The sequence below is a fragment of the Petaurus breviceps genome, unplaced genomic scaffold, assembly GCF_028583685.1.
Source record: "Petaurus breviceps papuanus isolate PSGF00001 unplaced genomic scaffold, PetGlider_PUasm1.0 90683, whole genome shotgun sequence".
Lineage (NCBI taxonomy): Eukaryota > Metazoa > Chordata > Mammalia > Diprotodontia > Petauridae > Petaurus > Petaurus breviceps.
The window spans coordinates 6,039,623-6,061,393 of record NW_027187308.1 but is presented as its reverse complement, the minus strand read 5'-3'; the positions used below and the strand labels follow the sequence as shown (position 1 = coordinate 6,061,393).

At 37.6% G+C, this 21,771-nt stretch overlaps 1 protein-coding gene across 6 annotated transcripts in view; it reads right to left on the bottom strand.

Annotated features, from left to right (window-relative positions):
* The window catches only part of SENP7 (SUMO specific peptidase 7), a 213,577-nt gene that overhangs the window by 171,371 nt on the left and 20,435 nt on the right, over positions 1-21,771 (bottom strand). For 5 of the 6 annotated variants that reach the window (XM_069065320.1, XM_069065322.1, XM_069065323.1 and 2 more), the window contains exons 2-3: positions 17,715-17,767; positions 7,460-7,564 (exon numbers count right to left, since the gene is read on the bottom strand). In XM_069065320.1, the coding sequence (XP_068921421.1) occupies positions 7,460-7,564; positions 17,715-17,767 (158 nt within the window). Of the gene's footprint in view, positions 1-7,459; positions 7,565-17,714; positions 17,768-21,771 lie in introns of those variants that run through there. The other variant, XM_069065321.1, reaches the window with a different exon arrangement.

Here is a 21,771-nt window from a genome sequence, read left to right as displayed (position 1 = left end):
TGCCAAGAAAACCCCAAATGGGGTCACGAAGAGTTGGACACACGTGAAATGACTGAACAATATCAACAAATACATAAATCACATTAGAACAAATATACATTTCCAAAACAAGTGTTACAGTAGAACTGACTGTATATGTACTCAATATACTCCCAACCTTCAACTAGGTCTTGGTACCTTTCAAAGGAATTTGTGGAACACTCAGGTTATTTGTTATTGCTTTCTTTCTTGACCAGCATGGCTCCCTTTCCTCAATGATATCCCCGGCTTCAGGTCTTGCAAATAAGTCAACAATGAAATATGCTGCAATCAATGTATACCACTAGGCCCTCCTTCATTGCCTTTGAAGTCACCCACAAATCTAATTCTTCACAGATTACAGTGACCCAAGGCTCACAGTCATATTGTACTTCCAGGAGAAAATTTATTTTTAAAACATAGGCCACTCTGTGATGGAGAAAAGCTTGAGTTCATTAAAGCCAATGAGGAGTTCTCCAAATGCAATCCAGCTTATATTCATCCTCTGATTCTGGGTCCAAATCATTATCTATCTACCGTGTTTGTCTTACATATACTAATTTTTGTATGACTTAATAGACTGGCCATCTTATTTTACATTATACCCTAGATAATAGGAATTTTTTTAAATCTAATTAGTTTTCCCTGTCAGGTATTTTAGAGCTATCTTTTTTGAGTATTCATGAATTTCAATGTGGAGACTCAGGACCTTGATACAATTGATATGGGTCATCTACAAATAGGAACATCTGGGAGAATTCATCATCTATAAGGAATGTCTCCTCTATTTGAAATTTATTCAGGATATATCCCAGGACAGAGGTAAACACTTTTGGAGATTCAATTGATATTATTAATCACAGGGTTGTTGAAAAGAGTTAGCTCTGTGATTTTCAAAGGAATCTTTTATTATCTTACATATGCAGAAGAGACGACCTATTGGGAGATAACTTTAAAGAATACATGCTGAGGAAGGCTAGGTGGCACAGTGAATAGAGCACTGGCCCTGGAGTCAGGAGGACCTGAGTTCAAATCCAGCCTCATACACTTAACACAAAAACTAGCCTTGTGACTTTGGGCAAGTCACTTAACCCCCAAATGCCCTGCCTTCCCCCTCCAAAAAAAAAGCAAAAAAAAGCAAGAATACATTCTGCTTTAATGAATCTAATACATTTTTGTAAACAACAACAAATACAATAGGACACTGCATTCTCTATGCCTTTAAGTCAACTGTGTGATTACAAAGATGTGGTCTATAAAAAAATTGCTTGAGAAATCCACCTGTTTCTTATATTTTCATTATACATATGTGTGTACATATATTTGTATATAAGCATTATACATGTAGATCATTTTCAAGATTTTATAAAGTGTGCATATGAGTAGGTATTAGTTATTGTTCTCTTGATCATCTTTTCTAGGGTAGCAATAAAATCTCTAGCTTTTTTCATTCCCTTAATACATTCCTCTCCCTAAGATTATCTTATAAATGACCCCTCAAAACTCTCAAGATTGTATTGCCAGGTGTGGCTAGGTGACACAGTGAGTGGAGCACTGGCCCTAGAGTCAGGAGGACCTGGGTTCGGATCCAGCCTCAGACACTTAACACAAAAACTAGTCGTGTGACCTTGGGCAAGTCACTTAGCCCCAATTTCCCTCCAAAAAGCAAAACAAAACAAAACAAAAGATTGTATTGCCACCAAAGAATGGCTTTTTTAATGTATATTTGGTCTGGTCTACTCTTCCCAATTTTATCTTCAATGCTTTGTACAATACTGGGAACTGAGGTATTAGGGTAGAAATGTGGAGTTCCTTTCATTGGTTAAAAAAAAACAGATCATTAATGAAACAATCTGCTATTTGCTTTCTTCTTCCCAGTTTCATGCATGGTCTTGAGATAATAAAGCTCAGATGAGTCTCATGCCAATCTTGTTTTCATTTCCACTGCTGTTTGATGAGGTGATACATCTTCTCATAATCTTCTATCATTTTCTTCTATAAAGTTTTAGAAATGAAAGTGTATTTTAAACCAAAGATTATCATCTCTCTCTGCTAAGAAAAGGAGATAAAGTGTTTTCTGGAGTAAGGTTTCTAGGTCCCTCTGGGACTTTTTAGTTTGGTGACTCTTTCCCAGTTGGTCATAAAAGTTTAATCAAAGTTAATCTTTGCCTTTCCCTGGTTCCCAGTTTTTATTCCTTTATATTAATTGGTCAATTAAAAGTATTTGCTAAATGGGAGAATTCGACACTGAAAACAATGTTCTTTCTTCTAAACTCAATGAGGACTTTGACCACTGCTCTAAATAGCCAATAGTCTGACAACATACAGAGGTGATTCCAGTATTATTCATACAACAATAATCAGTTGTTTTCTGTACGGTAAGATATCATCAGGTTCATTTCTTGTGATGTTGCTCACTGTCTGTCATGTATAACATCTTTAAACTCTCTGCTGGAAGAAAGTATCCATGACAACAAAATGTGAGGCTTCTGAATTATTGTTGATCTTTTATTCCTAAGGCATATTTTCCAACATATTATTAACTCCCTTATGCCAACATTCACAATGGCATTACTAAGTATAAATATAAATATATAGGGGAGGCTAGGTGGTACAGTGAATAGAGCCCCAGTCCTGGAGTCAGGAGGACCTGAGTTCAAATCTGGCCTCAGACCCTTAACACAAAAACTAGCCGTGTGACCTTGGGCAAGTCACTTAACCCCAACTGCCCTCCAAATAGCAAATAAATATATAGAGAAAGACAGAAAGACAGAAAGAGAGAGAGAGAGAGAGAGAGAGAGAGAGACAGAGAGAGAGAGAGAGAGAGAGAGAGAGAGAGAGAGAGAGAGAGAGAGAGAGAGAGAGAGAGAGAGAGAGAGAGAGAAAGAGATTTGGTTCAAGAAATCTTGTCTTTCATAGAAATTCTTCATGGAGGGGCGGCCAGGTGGCACAGTGAGTCGGGATGACCTGGGATCGAATCCGGGCTCTGATACTTAGCACCACACCCAGAAATAACTGGCCGTGTAACCTTGAGCAAATTACTTAACCCCAATTGCTTTAAAAAAAAAAAAAAAGTTCTTCATGGAAAGAACCACTCTTCCTCCCATAGTTTATAATGAATCTTGATAATAAGCAATAAATATTTTCCTGGTCATCATTCTGTTTAACCTTGGCATAAGCACTATCAAAGAAGATAACAAGGCATCCTATAAAATTACATTTGCTTATTGACTTTTGATGCATAATTAAACTAACTTTACAATCTCCTTTTCCAAGGAGAACCTGTAAGTAATCTTTTCATCTAGCTGCAATTTCCTCTTGTTTTCTTATGTAGTTTACTATGAGTGTAACTATATTGATGTGTGCCATTTCTTCCAATAGCATATCAATTCTTTGGTCACGGAACAAAAATCTCACAATTTCTGTAACCACTTAGGACTAGCAATGATCTAACAACAGTTTGATTCTTAATACTGTCTTATTCCCTTTTCTATCACTCTGCCTCATTCACTGAAGAAGCCAAAGGGATCTACCAAGTATCAAGGGTTATTTTGCAATGTTTCTTTCTTTCATGGGTTGCCAAGGGCAAAGAATTCATCACACAGAAACAGAGACAACTACTGGTATTATGCTTCCTCAGACATAACTGTGCTGGTCGTTGGCAGACTTGGTCCAGATCTTGTCAGAATGATTGGACCTACCAAAGTATATACTCAATTGTATAGCCTGTGAGAATCCAAAGTCACTTCCATACCTCACTGAAGCATAAAAGTAGGACTTTGAAACAGAAAAAGTCTAGAAAAAATGGACCTATGAATTTAAAAGGACTGATTTTATGAGCTGTAAGAGATTATAACTGCTGTGCTCAAAGTGTGTAGTCCTGTCATGAAACTACATATTATAATTAAGAGTTATGACAGCTTTTTTTTGAAGGTAATGAGTTACTGTGAGAATTTTCTACAATATATTTTCTGCACTGTTAACAAATATATTTGATTCAAAGTGCTAAGCTAACAACTATAATTTGCTACAATTTATTTTGTTAAAGCTCAAACATAGGAACCAAGAAAATGAAAACACAAGAGGAAAGATTTTGGCTACCTCCAGCGTCTTCTGTTTGGAACCCTATTCCTCCCTTAGTGAAGCTCCCCCAATTACGTAACACAGATTGGCAAAGCAACAGCATTCACTAATCAGGTAGGTATGATAAAGAGAAAACTAGAAAGGGAAAAATCTGGAAAATGTGGCACCTAGGATCACAGATAGCTCTGGTGGCAGAAAAAGTTTAAATATGTGTGAATCATAGAAACTTAAGAGTTGGAATTGATTTCAGAAGACCTAAGTTCAAATCTAGCCTCACATAATTATTAGTTATATGAGCCTAGGCAAATCATTTTGCTTAACCTAGGACACTGTCTCAGTTTCCTCATCTGTAAAATGGAGATAATAATAACACCTACCTCCCAGGGTTTTTGTGAGGATCAAATGAGATAATATTTGTAAAGCACACTGCAGACCTTAAAATACTCCATCTCCTGACTCCAGGCATTTTCACTGACTGTCTCCTATGTCTGGAATACTCTTTCTCTTCATCTCTACCCTGGCTGCCTTCAAATTCCAACTTAAATCTCCACTTCTACAGGAAACATTTTCATATTCCCCTTAATTCCAGGACAGTCCCTCTGTTGATGATTTCCTATTTGTCCCATATGCAAGTTGTTTGTTTGTAACTGTTTGTATGTTTTCTCCCACAGTGGATTGTGAGCTCCTTGAGATGAGGGATTGTCTTTTGCTTTTTTTTTTTTGTATCTCCAGTGCTTAGCACAGTGCCTAGCACACAGTAGGCACTTAATGAATGTTTACTGGCTGACTGCCCAAGTGCCAGGAAGGAAATAGGAACCTCTTGATTCTGCTCCCAGTTGTCTAGCAGCTCAGACAAATATATATTTACTATAAGTTTACATAGGGTTTTTTCAGGTGGTATGGGAAACTAACAACCACTTACAACTGTTTCTATGATTCTAAATAAAAGACAAACTTGCATATGAACTTCTGAAACATGATCCAATCATAAGCTGGAAACAGCCTATAAATACAACAATGATTAATACTGGAACTAGTGACATACTCAACTCCTTATACAGTTAACTCTTAGTGCCTCCCCTCCCAATTAAGATCATTTTCTATAAAACACTGATTATACCATAAGCATAATTACCTCTTTCAAGAAGCAATTTTGCATGGAGGTTGTATTTATTATATGTTTAGTAAAATACTAACCATTAAAGCAAGATTAAAACTCTAGGAATATGTTTATTAAACCCAAAGACATGCAGCTACATAATTTCATAATGTATTTCACTATTGGTAACCATAGCTATTAGCAAGTTTTTCCTTACATCTGCCTAAATTTTCCTCTTTCTAAGGACATTGTTCCAGTGTTCCAACCAGAAATCTAATTCCTCTTCTATATAACAATCCTTCACATACTTGAAAACAGCTATCATGTTCCTCTTGTTTAAGCTTCTGTCTTTACCTCAATTTCTTCAACCAGTCTTCAGATGGAAAGATCTCAAGACCCTCAGAAGTAAAGACAGTGTAAAAACAAAAGACAGCTATAATTTTTTTTTAAATAATTGCCCAAATCTGGAACTATGCCCAAAGGGTTATAAATAAGTACATATCCTTTGACCCAGCAATACCACTTCTAGGGCTTTATCCCAAAGAGATCATATAAGTGGGAAAAGGACCTGTATGTACAAAAATATTTATAACAACTCTTTTTGTGGTGGCAAAGAACTGGAAATCAAGGGGATGACCATCAACTGGGGAATGGCTGAACAAATTGTGGCATATGAATGTAATGGAATACTATTGTGCTATAAGAAATGAGGAGCAGACAAACTTCATAATAACCTGGAGAGACTTATATAAACTGATGCTGAGTGAGGAGAGCAGAACCAGGAGAACATTGTACACAATTACAGACACATCATATCTGTGACAACTAACTTTGATAAGACTGGGCTCCTCTCAGCAACACAAGGTTATAACACAACTCCAAAAGACTCATGATGAAAAGGGATATCCACATCCAGAGAAAGAACTACAGAGTCTGAATGCAGATTGAAGCAAACTACTTGCTCTCTCTCTCTTTTTTTTGTTTTATTTCTTCTTTCTCATTGTTCTCTCCATTGGTTATAATCCTTCTTTACAACTTGAATAATGTTTAATGTGAAGGTATTTGTAGATCTTATATTTGATTGCATGCCACCAGGGGAGGAAGGGGGATGAGAGGGAGGTGGAGAAAATTTGAAACTCAAGGGACTGAGGAACTGGCTGCTATAAACTAAAAGTAAATAAATTAATTAAAATTAAAAAAAAATAATTGCCCATTCTGAAATGACTTTTAAAAATAACTTCAGGTTATTCTCTATTCTAGCTGACTTCCTCTGGATGTTTACCAATTTATCAGTGTCTTTCCTAAAATGTGTCACCTGGCTAGAACTAAACATAATATTCCAGATGTGGTCTAATGAGGACATAGTGCAACAGAACTAACACTTCTCTAGTCCTGGACACTGTGTCACTTTTAATAACGTCTAAGATTGCATTAGCTTTTTTTGCCTGCCACTTCACATGGTTGACTCAATTGAATTTACTATCCAGTAAAACCCCAAGAGAGTTTTTAGATGAACTGCTACCTAGCTTTATCATCTTGTATTTCTAAAGTGGATATTTTTAACCCAAGCATAAGATTTTATTTTTATCCTTATTTAATTTTATATTATTAGATTGAACCCAACATTCTACTCTCTCAAAATCTTCCTAGATCCCAATTCTGTCATTCACCATTTTAGCTATCCCCCCCACTGAAAAAAAGGAAGACAATGTTTGAAAAGTCTGTTTCCTAAGCTAAAAAATCTTTTGAAAATGTCATTCTTTTTAAAAATACCATATATAAGAAACTTAACATGAAACAAATAGAAGACTTAAATTTAGGAGTGGCTAGGTGGTGCAGTGAATAGAGCACCGGCCCTGGAGTCAGGAGGACCTGAGTTCAAATCCAGCCTCAGACACTTAACACTAGCCGTGTAACTTTGGGCAAGTCACTTAAGCCCAATTGCCCTCCAAAAAAAAAAAAGAGTGAAATTTACTCTAGTTTTCCTTTAAACTATATGCTTAGCCTATTTAAAATGTGATTTGATTTACAAGATAGAATTTATAACTTCAATTATGCAAAACAAGTTATATCTGAAGACAGAGTCAAGAATAATAAATTGACATCTTACCATATAGCAAGAACCACTGTAAGTTAAAAACTATGAATTATTAACTAGAAAGAAAAAGAAAGAGGCTATAGGAAAATTAAAACTGTTTTAACAAAATATTTTATACACTTCTTAAAATGTACACATAAAAGAAAGTAGTTTTCATTTACCCCCTTCACAGGGTGGTCCCATCGGTCAGAGCTTCTGAGTCTTGACAAAGGTGCCTGAACCTGAGAATCTTCTTGCTTTGATTTTGACTTCTTTGGTATTCGCAACTAGAAAGACAAAGCCATCTTTTTAATATGAAGTTAGCACTGAATTCAGTACCTGAATTAGATGATAAAGCATTTTATTTACTCTGAATGATAAATAAAAAGAGCGACTGGAAAAGGCTGGCACACTAACAAATTCAGAAATTTAGTTCTTTATGTTAGGACATTGTTTTCCAGCCTACAGGCAGTAGAGATGAGAAAAGGGGCTTATACAATCAAGTGAAAACAAAATCACCTTTGGACTGAATGTCTTATATGTAAATTTTGGTCTACACCAATGATTTCATTCAAAATACACTGATACATATAAATAACTCCTTCAAAAAAGCTATGTATAGGATATATTGAAAATAATCAACAGATGGAAAGCACTAGAATTAAGAGGGATTCCAAAACTGTACCCTGTGGAAGCTCAGGCTTAAGCTGGAACTTGAAGGAAGCAGAGATAAGGAGAGGGAAAATTCCAGGCATGGAAGATAGCAAGTAAAAATACACATAGTTGGGAGGTGAAATATCTTGTTCAAAGAATAGCAAAGAGATCAGTGTCATTGGAATGAAGAGTATGTGAGGAGGAAGGGGAAGAATAAGTATAAAAAGACTGGAAGTGATGGAGCATAGGGTTTGGAAACCCCTTGAATCTTCCCACTTGATCTGGCTTTCCCTGGAGGCCAAAAGCCTTCCATTATTAATATGAGTGAATCTCTGTTACCCTTAAAGTTGCCTTCATCTACCTCCCATCCTATCAAAATATCTGTGACCAAATCTGTAACCCCTAAACTAGCCTAGTGAATTATTCGCTATCTAATTAGCTAGGCTATTAGACTTGTCAAGTCTAATTCACTATCTAATATCACTAGGTGATATTAGATATTAGACTTGAGTCGAATTCATTTGGCAGGACCCAGTGTGTTGCTATTTTGGGGTCTCAAGCACCCCTAAACCCTAAACCTCAACATTTATAATGTAAATGAAAATGACTGAATGCAGTCATTGTACTGAACCATCTTGGACCATGACAAAAGATAAAGGAGCACCTTCCTACTTTTAGTAGGGAGGTGAAGAGCAGGGGGAAGGGATTCAGAAATAACTGTGTTGTAAAAACAAAAAATGTCAATAATTTTTTTCTTTATATTATATAAATTTAAGAAGTAGGGAATGGTGAACTACATAAGGAATTTTGGTCTGAAATTAAGACAGTAAATAACAGAAAAACAACTGTGTTTTACTTCTCTGTTTATGTTTTTGCATGTGCCTAGGGGCTGGGGGAAGAAAGGGAGGGCAGAAGGAAGGAAATTATATATGCTTAGATAGACTTTAACAAGTCTCAAAAACATAAAGATTTGGTCCTAGCCTTACTGTTAATTGTAATTAAACCTACAAGTGCAAGTTTTTGCTGTCTGGTGTGAATGCCCTTAAGATGAATTACTATAATTACTATTTATATATACATATATAAATATGTATTATATATATATATCTCCCTGACTCATATAGTACTGAGAGAAATTATTATTTCTCCCTCATATTATTAATAAACTATTGAATTAGGACCAGGATTTTTTCAGAAGCCTATAGGTTGTTCAGTCTCTGAAGGACATTGCTGATAATGAGATCGAATTAACTTTCTCCTCAATCTTGTTCAGATCCCACCCAACCTTACATAGAATTTAATCTAAGGTGGAGAAGCCCATAGTGTTCTACACAGGTATGAGAAGGGATAAATTCTTTGATTACATTGCCCAAGGCTGGGCAATTTAGAAGTAAATGATGTCATCAAAGTTACATTTCCCCCAGCCCTTCATTGGAACAGGCTCACCTTTCATTGTAAAGCTCATTCTCTTATTAATTGCTAACCAATCAGAGTTGATTGCCACCCTCAGGAATATCCACTCTTCCAAGGGCATATAAATTGTGAGCCCAACCCCATAAGTCATCTTTGGCATTTGAGGGTATCACTGATCCATTTTATTGGTAATTTGCTAGCATATTGATAAAATTATTAATTATTCAGAAATAGTCTTTCAAACTTTTTAAACGTCATAATATTGACTTAAATTCAGATATGAAAATGATACTGACATTGAGAAATTTGGGTAAATCGGGAAAGTGATTTAAAATCTTCTTGTTCCTCCATACAAAGTCCTAAGTCAAACTTAATTCTTCATTTCTCTCCTTCCCTTTTTTTTTTTCTATTTTCTCTTCCTAATCTTGGGACATATTTCAGCTTTATAATATAAAATGTAGCAATCTACAGTTCTTAATACACTACCTTGAACTCTTTGAAGAAAGGTATCATATCAATCTAATAAACATAATAAATCAGATATTAGTAGATTTAAAGTATAAAATTCTAGAGAAGGAAAATATCTTTATAAACAACGAGTCCTTAAAAACACTATCGGGGAAGCTAGGTGGCACAGTGCATAGAGCACCAGGCCTGGAGTCAGGAGAACCTGAGTTCAAATTCAGGCTCAGACACTTGACACACTTACTAGCCCTGTGACCTAGGGCAAGTCACTTAACCCCAAGTGCCCTTCCTTCTCCCCTCCAAAAAGCAAAAAAGAAAATAAAAAATAAAAACACTGCCAAAATAGAAATAAGATCTCAATTAAGTGCAACCTTAAAACAAAATATTTTTAAATGAATGATAATTTCAAAAATCTATTGAGAATCTATTTTTTCAAAAAAGCAATTTTCATGGCACTACATAATCAGCCTTACCTCTTATCACTTCTACATAGAACACAAAGTCAACTCAATTCAACACACATGTATTAAGCAATTATGAGAGATGAGAGGCTGCAAGGTTTAATAGATAGAGGCTCAGTCTTGGAATCAGGTAGGCCAGGGTTCAAAAGTATTCCCTCTGCCAGTTTTTTTTTAATTTATTTCTTTTTCTTTTCCAACATTCATTTCCACAAGATTTTGAGTTACAATTTTTTTCCCTGTCTTTTCTCCATCCCCAACCCCAAAATAGCAAGCCTACTGAATATCCCTTCCCCCTATCTGTTCTCTCTTATATCCTCCTCCATCATCCCTCTAACTTTCTAGGAGGGCAAGATGGATTTCTATACCCCAGTGCCTGTATATCTTATTTCTCAGTTGCATGTGAAAAAAAATTTTTTTTAAACATTTGTTTTTAAAACTTTGAGTTACAGACTTCTTCCAATCTTCCCTCCTCACCTGCCCCCACTGGGAAGATAAGCAATTCAATATAGTTTGTAGATGTGTAGTTACCCAAATCATTTCCACAGTAGTTATATTGTGAAGGACTAATTATATTTCCCTCCATCCTATCCTGCCCCCCACTTATACTATTTTCTCCTTTGAAGTCTATCCCTTTTCAAAAATGTTTGCTTCTAACTACCCTCTCCCCCAATCTGCCCTCCCTTCTATCATCCTCCCTCTTATCCCCTATTTCCCTATTTTCCTGTAGGATAAGATACTCAATTGAGTGTGTGTTATTCCCTCCTTAAGCCAAATTCAATGAGAATAAGGTTGTCCCATTCCCTTTCATCTTCCTGCTCTTCCCTTCCATTGTGGCAGTTTTCTCTTGCCTCTTTTATATGAGATAATTTACCCTAATCTATCTCTCCCTTTTTCCTTCTCCCAATAAATTCCTCTCTCACATCTTAATTTTATTTTTTAGATGTCATCCCTTCATATTCAACTCATCCTGAGCCCTCTACCTACATATACATGAACATACATATGCCCACATTCACATATATATTTATATAAATATATACCCTCCTATACATACATATACATGTATGTATTATACATATATATACACATATATATTCCTTTCAACTATCTTCATACTGAGAAAAGTCTTATGAGTTACAATGACCATTTTTCCATGTAGGAATATGAATAGTTCAAATTTAAGAAGTTCCTTATAATTTCTTTTTCCTGTTTACCTTCTCAGGCTTCTCTTGCTTCTTATATGTGAAAGTCAAATTTTCTGTTCAGCTCTGGTTTTTTCATCAAGAATGCTTGAAAATCATCTATTTCATTGAATGACTATGTTTTCCTCTGTAGCATTATACTCAGTTTTGCTGGGTAGGTGATTCTTGGTTTTAGTCGTTGCTCCTTTGACCTCCAGAATATCATATTGCAAGCCCTTCGATCCCTTAATGTAGAAGCTGCTACATTATCTACATTAATGTAGAAGCTGTGTTATCCTGATTGTGTTTCCACAGTACTCAAATTGTTTCTTCCTGACTGCTTGCAGTATTTTCTCCTTGACCTGGAAACTCTGGCATTTGGTTATAATATACCTATAAGTTTTCTTTTTAGGATCTTTTTCAAGAGGCAATCAGTGAATTCTTTCAATTTCTACTTTGCCCTTGGTTCTAGACTATCAGGGTAACTTTGCTTGATAATTTCTTGAAAGATGGTGTCTATGCTCTTTTTTTGATCATGGCTTTCAGGTAGTCCAATAATTTCTCTCCTGGATCTATTTTCCAGGTCAGTGGTTTTTCTAATGATATATTTCACATTGCCTTCTATTTTTTCATTTGTTTAGATCTGTTTTATAATATCTTGATTTCTCATAAAGTCATTAGTTTCCAATAGCTCCGATCTAATTTTAAATTCCTTTTCCATCTGGCAAAATCAGCTTTTTAAGGCATTCTTCTCCTCACTGGCTTTTTGGGCCTCTTTTGTCATTTGAGTTAGTCTATTTTTTAAGGTGTTATTTTCTTCAGTGTATTTTTGGGTCTCCTTTAGCAGGCTGTTAACTTGCTTTTCATGATTTTCTTGCATCATTCTAATTTCTCTTCCCAATTTTTCCTCCACTTCTCTTACTTGAGTTTCAAAATCCTTTTTGAGTTCCTCCATGGCCTATAACCTGTTCATTTTTTTCTTGGAGGCTTTTGATGTAGGAGTTCTGACTTTGCTGTCTTCCTCCTGCTCCATGCCTTGATCATTTTTGTCCCCAAAAAATGATTCTATGGTCTGTTTATGCTTCCTTTGCTTGCTTATATTGCCAGCCAATTACTTGACTTTCGAGCTCTTTGCCAAAGTAGAACTATGCTTCCAGAATGGAGAGAGCTTTATCCCAAAATTTTGCAGATGCTGGTTAGGAGGGTGCCCTCTCCACAGCCCCCACAAGTTCTGGCTCGCTGGCCACACACCCCAGGACCACCACCCAAAATCCAAGCAGGTTAAAGCAACAGCAATTACCATCTGAATGGTCACTTGGTCCCCCTACAATCTGCAGGGCAGGAGCTCCTGAGGCAGCCACATGGCCGGGGCTGCACAGCCATTGTGCCTCCACTACATCTTGCCTCAAAGGCAGGGGCCAGACTGTGCTCTTCCCCCTGGTCCAACAGAGTTGGAACTCTGTTGCCCCCCCCACCCCGTTCCAACAGAGTTCCACACTGACCTCTTACTTTGTCTTTGGCATTTATGGGTTGAGAAGTCTGGAAACCGCCACAGCTGCTGGTGATTCACTCTCCTGAAGCCTGCTCTGGCTGCCACTGGTCGGGGCTGCCATGGGACCCTTTCTGTCCACCTGCAGGGCTTCCTTCAGTGGGAGATTTGTTTCTCTATGTCACTCTTTTACTCTGCCATTCTGTTCTGTAGCTCTAAAGTTTGTTTAGAGTAATTTTTTTATATGTATTGGAAGTGATTAGAGCAGGAACTCATGCGAAGTTTGTGCTCCTACTCCGCCACCCTGGCTCCACCACCCCCACCCCACTCCCCGCCAGTTATTTAGCTGTATGACCATGGACAGGTCATTTAACCTCTAAATACTCTAAGCAATATGAAGATGAAATTATAAAAAAAAATTGCCACTCTGCATTTTGTGGATATATGGAAGGAATTTCTGTCAAGGGAGTTCTCTACACTAATGAAATCACAAATCTAGACCAAAAAAAGTAATGTTCAAGGCTCTAACCCAGGTTGGGAATGATGTGGTGATGGGACTTGGACCCCAACAGGCAAAGACCATGTCTCTGGAAGCACCACAAATATCAGTAGGCCCCTGTAAGAAAATTATCTCCTCATTACAAGCACATACAGAGTTGAGTTGATGAAATAATTCCTCAGATAAATGCTATCAGTACAGATCCAGGGGTGCCTGGCCCAAGGACTCTGTCTCTGGCACCTGGAAGAGAACTATTTTGTCCCTTCAACAAAGTTATCTCTATTGACTCCTTGAGTTTTTCCATACATCCCAGCAGCCCAGTGCCTGGATTTCTTAAGTATATTCTTACTAACCATTTCCTAATTCTACTCCAATCACCTAATTAGAATACTTGACCTACTGTAATAGTAATGGAATTTAAAGATCCCCCTGTAATAGCTTGGTTTTTGGGTTGAGTGTTAAAACCAAGAGCTTGTAAATCCCACTTGTGGGATGGTCTTGTTGACATGAAAAGAGAGGGCAGAACTGGGAGGAGCTGGTGTCGTGATTGGGAGAGGCACAAGCAGAGGAAGAGAGGCAGAAGAGATTTTGGAAGCAGCATCGTGGAGGCAGAGTGAGAGAGAGAGAGGATTCCTGAGGGCCAGTTAGAGCTGCCCAGGAGTTTTGAGAGCTGCCACCCGGAGCTACCAAGGACTGAGGAGACATGGCTGTGATGCTGGTACTTGGTCTGTCTGTTTTGATGTTGTTTTGCCAGATTCGTCCACTGGTGAAGGACAGTACTGTTGTTGCAGAGGTCCTGCAACCTAGCTCAGGGGTCCAGAGACTGTTCTGCAAAGAGTGAATTGCATCCACTGGTGAAGGCCAGTGCTGTTGTTGCAGAGGTTCTGGAACTTTGCTGTTGGTTCAGAAGCCCTGAAGAAGGATTTTCTTGTGGTATGTTTACAGAAATCCTCAAAGAGTGTTTTGCTAATTTTTTCAGGGGTCCTAGGACTGTTCTGCAGACAGAGAACAAATTAATGAGGACACTGGAAATGTATCTTGTGGCCTTGCTAAGCTTTGTCTCCCCAGGAAGAGAGATTGCTGAGAACTTGCCTCGGGTCAAGATGAAGAAAAGACCTCTCTTTGGGTATTAAATGCTGAGCTTAAGCTTGTTGTAACTCAGGGGTAAATGGCCTTTTCACTTGTGATCCAGGGATGGGAAACTTTTGACTTTATTGTGCTCTGTGACTGACCAAATGAATGTACTTTGTTTATGATTGGAAACTAATCTCCATTTGAGAAGAGGGGCTTTGTGATTGACTAATGAATGTAATTTCCAGGAGTGGAGTAGTACTTGGAAATTATTGAATTACACTTGGTGAATGCTGTATTTTGAATTATGCTGTATTTTGATTTTCTCTGCTCTTAATTTGTCACTGAATAAAATGGAGAGCAGCTATGCTGGTATTTTGAACCTATGGGAAGTTGCCTTTGCTTGGCATTACATTATGGAGTAGTTGGCAGGATTACAAAGCATAGTGCCTCTATTTGTTCCAGGATCCATGGCCATTTAGATTGAGATTGTAAGGCCAAGGATCCTGGAGGGGTGGAACAAACAGGATCTGCAGAGTAAAAGGAAAGTATGGGTGCTGGGATAATTGTTTGTTTCCCAGTTGTGGTAGCTGTGACTCTATGGAGCCATGGAAGCAAGAAGAAAGGCCTGCATGCTGACTTCGCTGAGCTGAGAGCAGGAATGGTGAGCTGCCTGCATCAGGACTGGGGCAGAAGCCAGGAGCGGCTGCCTTCTGCTGGAGGAGAAGGAACCCAGGAGTTCAGAATTCAGCCACCAGACAAGATAAGGACTGTGTGGCAAAGCAGGAGCACTGAATGTGTTTTCTTGCTGCATCCCACAGTTTGGGACCCAGGGGGAGGATGGACTTATGTCTGTGGTGAGTGGGGTGTAGTGCTATGGACCCCACCCTCTTGCTAAGCCTGCAAGGGCAGTGTGAGGGGAAGGACACCCCCCCTCCCCCCAAGAGAACTTTATTTGGACATTTTTGTTTTGGATTGAAAAGATGCACTTGAATATACTTTGTGTTTATTTAAGGCCCTGTGGCCACTTTGGTAACTTTAGTTATATATGTTGCAAATGTGACCTAAGAGATGTTAATGCTAATTCAAATGTAAATTGTCTATACTATGGGAATGAAAGATCTTGGGACTAAATGTTATAGGAATGTAAATTTTTAAGATCTTCCCTGCCCCTAGGTTAAGTGCACCTGGAGCCTGTGGTAGGAGGCTTGTTTTTTAGGAATGCCCACACCTTAGTGCTTTGTGATTGGGCAGTGGGTCAAGAGGGTTGTTACATTCTCTGACCCAGGAGAAGGCTATATAATCCCTGATGTGAGACTTTGTTTGGGGGCTCACTTTGAGAAGTGTTGTGTGATTTAACCAGACGAGACTCTGGGCAGCCATTGAGAGCCCCCCAGCTTTGAAAACCCAGATGTTGATGCTTCCCTCTCTGGTAACTATGACTAGGTATAGATGTAGTAGTCAGATAGTTGGAGGCCTGTCTGCTTAAAATGTTTCTCTGTCTGTTTGTAACTTCTGCTTGTAACTTCTGTCTGTATACTCTGAAGTTCGGGGTGCTGACTTTTTCCCATGAACTAAGTAAATGATATGTTTGATTGAAAAGCAAGATTTTTAACCCATTTTGAATTGCTTTCCTTTAGAAAAGCAGATCTAAGAACCTGTGTTGGCAGCCACCCTGGGGACACTGGGGTGCTTGCTGCTACACCTACCTTTCCCTGTCCCTTTTCCATATAAGCATTAGTATCACCCACATTAAGTTACAATTTCCTTAAGGAACTTCGATCACCTTATTGGCTTCAAAATAAACTTTGCCACTTGACTTAAAGTTTGCATGTGTGAAATCATTCCAAGTGACAATGCACTGTACCCTGACATTTTGAGGGTCCCAACACCCCTAAATCCCATCAGCATCCCTAAACCATGTCAGGGATACAAAAGCAAAAAAGAGAAATAGTCACTGTCCTCAAACAGCTTACATTCTATTGCAAGATTTTCATCACCAAAACATTATGCCTTCTTTTCCTCTTTTTTATTCTTTGTAACGAGAGAAAGCTCTCTGGGAAGGAGAGAGACATGAAATGAAGGAAAGGTGAAAATAAAATGCACCAAGAAACAAATTTTTAGAGTTTATTAAATTGAACCCTCACTTAAACAGAACATACCTTTCTCTGTTGAGCACAACTCCACCTTTCCCTTCCCTAATTGATCTGTGAGCAGGCATTCCAGCACTACTCCACCCTTCCCTTCCCTAATTGATCTGTGAGCAGGCATTTCAGCACAACTCCACCCTTCTCTCCCCTAATTGATAGGTGGGCGGGAGTTTCAGCCAAGGGTAAAATCCCTGCTCCATTCTTCCTCATCCCCTTCGATCCGCCCCCCATCCACTACTGGGTGTTCTCCATCTCCACCCATTCTGGGTTCCCTGTGCCTCAGCCTAGGGAAAAACTTCATGAACGAGGGAAAATTCAAATATACGCTGACCAATCACTGATTGTAGTTTCAGCTTACGAAACCTGACTATTGTAATCTCCTTAAAAACCGGCACATTGTCCATGCCAACTCACTGTCTGATCTGGGTATGTGACCACAGCAGTCCCACGGTAATAAAATCCACTTGCAAATTTATTCTCAGGGATCTTCTGTCTCACTCCTTTATGCTCTACACTGTAAGCTTTCTAGTTTAAAAAAAAAAAGCTTACTATATTTTGTTAGAAAAATATTATTTTAAAGGCAAATAGAAGTGGCAGCCAGGTGGCTCAGTGAGTAAGAGCACGGTTCCAGTGTTGGGATGACCTGGGGATCAAATCTGGGCTCAGATACTTAGCACTACACCCAGAAATAACTGACTGTAACCTTGAGCAAGTTACTTAACCCCGATTGCTTTAAAAAAAAAAAAAGGCAAATAGAAAACTGTTTTCAAAACCATTTATTAGGAGGGTGGCTAGGTGGCACAGTGAGTAAAGCACCGGCCCGGAGTCAGGAGGAACTGAGTTCAAATTTGGACTCAGACCCTTAACACACACACACACACACACACACACACACACACACACACACACACACGCACACACACAAACTAGCTGTGTAGCCTTGGGCAAATTACTTAACCCCAATTGCCCTCCAAAAGGCAAAACAAAAAAATAAATTTACCAAAGAGGAATTGTAAAGATAATGAACAAGTTAAAAGACAAAAGTAATACATACCTCACAAGAATTTGAAGATGAAAACTTTTTCATTTTTCCCTCAATTACAGTTTCTACAAAAAAAGATGACAACAAAATGATCACTTAAAAATTTAAATAAGAAAAATAAACTAGTAAAACATTATTTCATACATCTTTTTATATAAACTTTTAATTTAATTCAGAATTGACATAATTATGTAAAGTAGAAGTCCAATATATTTTACAGAATCAGAAGCTTGAAACTCAAGGAATTTTCATTCTACAATAATGTTATGTTTTAGTATAGCAGCACCTACTGGCAAAATATCTATTAAAAGAAAGAAGATGAGTCCTGAGTTCAAATAACCATGGGGATTTCTAATCAAAGGTAAAATTCCAGTGATTTAAGAAAGGACAAAGAAGTACAGGAGATGGAACTCCCATTTCTAGAACACCTAGCTCAGAAGTTCTGTCCATAAGCTTAATGCTTTGCTTTCTTTCCTCAGTAATACTGTTCATCTCTGACTAGGATTATTCCTTTTGACAACACGACAATAAAAAAAGGAGGACTTGCTGTATAAAAGGAACTCCTAGCCAATTCAACTGAAATAAATTTCACAAAATGAGAAATATCAATATTCAAAATCATCAGTTTAAAGGTAATATATATATATATATATAGCTAGAAATTAAAACATTAAAGTTGAAAGTGCTAGGGAGTTTTAACTGCATATATTTGGCTTGTGAAAATATGGATGAATAACTAGTAATTTCTTAATGAAATGTAATCACAGTTATCTAAATAAGAATTTGGACCCTTTTCTTGCTAATGGTTTCTCCCAAAACCTGTTTCTCTTTCAGATTTTCCTATGTTAGTTAGTGATATCAATATAAATTCTGCCGATCAGCCAGGCTTAAAACATCTGAAGTTAAGTGGTTTTAAAGTGTATTATTATTACCAAAACACATTGCAACAAATGCCAATAAACAAATGACTGGACCAAACCTAAGTTTGAAACAAACATAAGTTTCCAACTAAGACAAAAATTTAGAGAAAGGAAAAAAAATGTTTTAAAGAAATAAAAATCAAATCAAAGAAATAATTCCTCCAGTCTATGTATTTATAAGGCTATTACCTCTGACATTGGTTTTTTTTGTCATTTTTACATAGATGTCACTAATTATATATCCTTTTTTTTATTCTGCTGATATTGCTATGTGCATCACTTCATACAGGTTTTTTTCATATTTCATTCTAGTATTCATATTTATCAATTTTATGTTGTTATAATTAATTTGAGGTAGGGAATAGGACTTTAGCTATAACTTCACTGGTACTTATATAAGGACCTGTAATTGGAATGGGAATTTGAAGATCTTCTCTGCCCCTTAATAGACCTAGGGGAGTCTAAAGACCTCCTCTGCTTTGAAAGTAAACTCTTCCCCCTAATGAGCTGAATGTAGTTACATGGAGCCTGTGGTGGGAGGAGTCTGCTGAAGGGAAGCAGAGCCCACAGGAAGCTAGGAATCAGGGCCAGAGAGAGGGTGGGAGAGAGAGGTGCTGAGGCAAGGAGAGGGGTTTGTGAGTAAATATTGATCTTGTATTGGCTTGTGGAAAGGCTGAAGGATGCTGTGGTTGTGAGTGTTATTATGGCTTCTGAATATTTTTGGTATTATGATGGAATCGGCTTACTGGTTTTGGGATTCAGTTTTCTGGTGTCTAAATAAATGTTTCAGTTCTTTCCTCTACCTGGAGAATCTGTTATATTTTGCAATCAAATATCATGCAATATTTATAGTCACGGTCTTTATCATGATCATAGGCAGTGTAAATATTGTATTGGTGCTACAGGAGCCCACCCAGAAAAGCTCCCTATACCAAATGAAGATCAGCTTCTGATCTTTAACTTATAGTCTTAGACAGTGACTGAGGCACTGAGAGTTTACATGACTCATCAAAGGTCACACAACCAGTATGCTTCAAAATCAGAATTTGAACCCAGATCAACCCTCTTTTCCCTAACTCACACTGGCTCTCAACACAGTAGTTTTACAGCAATGTATCATATTCAACCACTCCCTAATTAGCAGAAAAAAGTTACACTCAAAACTCTCTCTTAATAATTTGATTTAAGATCGATAAACTATGTCATTTTTGCATTCCAAGATAACAAAATTTTTCCATTTCCTATATGTATCTGAGAAAAACACATCCTTTGTTTCTCCAAATATCTGCCTTAATACTCAACTAAATTTTTTTTCTTTTTTTCCCCAAATGCTTTATTAACTTCTGATTTACATCATTCATTTCGGCCAGATTTTGAGTCATAAATTTTCTCCCCGTTTTTCCCCTACCCACTGCCCCAAATTAGAAGTCCCACAGGATATTACCTCCTACAATCTGCTCTCTCCCATATTTTCTCCCATACCCCTTTCGAGGTTTCCAGTGGATCTCTATACCCCAGTGCATGTATATCTTATTTCCCAATTACATGTAAAATAGTATTAATAACAGTATATATGTATTTAAATATTTGATTTTAAAACTTTGAATTCCAGATTCATTCCCTTCCTCCCTTGATGCCCACCCTTACTGGGAAGATAAGCAGTTCAGCATAGGTTGTACATGTGTGGCTAATGCAAAATAATAACATATTAGATATATTGTAAAAGACTGACTATATTTCCCTCCCACCTATCCCACCTCCCACTTGTTCTATTCTCTGCTTTGATCGCATCCCTTTTCAAAAGTGGGTGCTTCCAACTTCCCTCCCCCCAGCCTGCCCTCCCTTCCATCAACCCCCTTTCATTCCCTTCCCCCCCCTACTCTCCTGGAGGGTGAGATACCCTATTTAGTTTGTGTTTCATTCCCTGCTCAAGACAAATTCAATGGGAATAAGGTTGACCCATTCCCTTTTGCCTTCCTATTCTTTGCCTCCATTGTAAACATTTTCCCTTGCCTCTTCTATATGAGATAGTTTACCCCATTCTGTCTCTCCCCATCTCCTGTCATTATATTACTCTCTCACCTCTTAATTTCACCTTTTAAGTATCATCCCTTCCTGTTAAATTGGTCCCATGCCCTCTATCTATGTATACCTGTAAACATATATACACATTCATATATGTATTCATATGCCCATATACCCTCATATATAGACATATATATGTTTCTATTCCCTTCAACTACTGAGAAAGGTTTCATAAGTTACAATTATTGCTTTTCCTTGTAGGAATGTTAATAGTTCGACTTTGATAAGTTCCTTATGATTTCTTTTCCCTGTTTACCTTCTCATGCTTCTCTTGCTTCTTGTATTTGAATATCAAATTTTCTATTCAATTCTGGTTTTTTTCAGCAAGAATGCTTGAAAGTCCTCTATTCCACCGAATGACCATATTTTCCCCTGAAACATGATACTCAGTTTTGCTGGGTAGGTGATTCTTGGTTTTGATCCCAGCTCCTTTGACCTTTGGAATATCATATTCCAAGCCCTTTGGTCCCTCAGTGTAGAAGCTGCCAGATCCTGGGTTATCCTGATTGTGTTTCCACAATATTCAAATTGTTTCTTCCTGGCTGCTTGTAATATTCTCTCCTTAATCTGGGAATTCCAGAACCTGGCTATAATATTCCTAGGAGTTTTCTTTTGGGGATCTTTTTCAGTGGGTGATCGGTGGATTCTTTCAACCTCTATTTTGCTCTCTGGTTCTAAAACATCAGGGCAGTTTTCTTTGAGAACTTCCTGGAGGATGATTTCTAGGTTCTTACTTTGATCATGGCTTTCAGGTAGTCCAATAATTTTTAAATTATCTCTCCTGGATCTATTTTCCAGCTCAGTGGTTTTTCCCATGAGATATTTCACATTGCCTTCTATTCTTTTATTTGTTTGGATCTGTTTAACAGCATCTTGATTTCTCATAAAGTCATTAGCTTCCATTCGTTCCAATCTAATTCTGAAGCAATGATTCTCCATAGTGAGCTTTTGAGATTCTTTTTCCATCTGGCAAATTCAGCTTTTTAAGGCATTCTTCTCCTCATTGCTTTTTTGAGTCTCTTTTGCCATTTGAGTTAGTCTATTTTTTTAGGTAGTATTTTCCT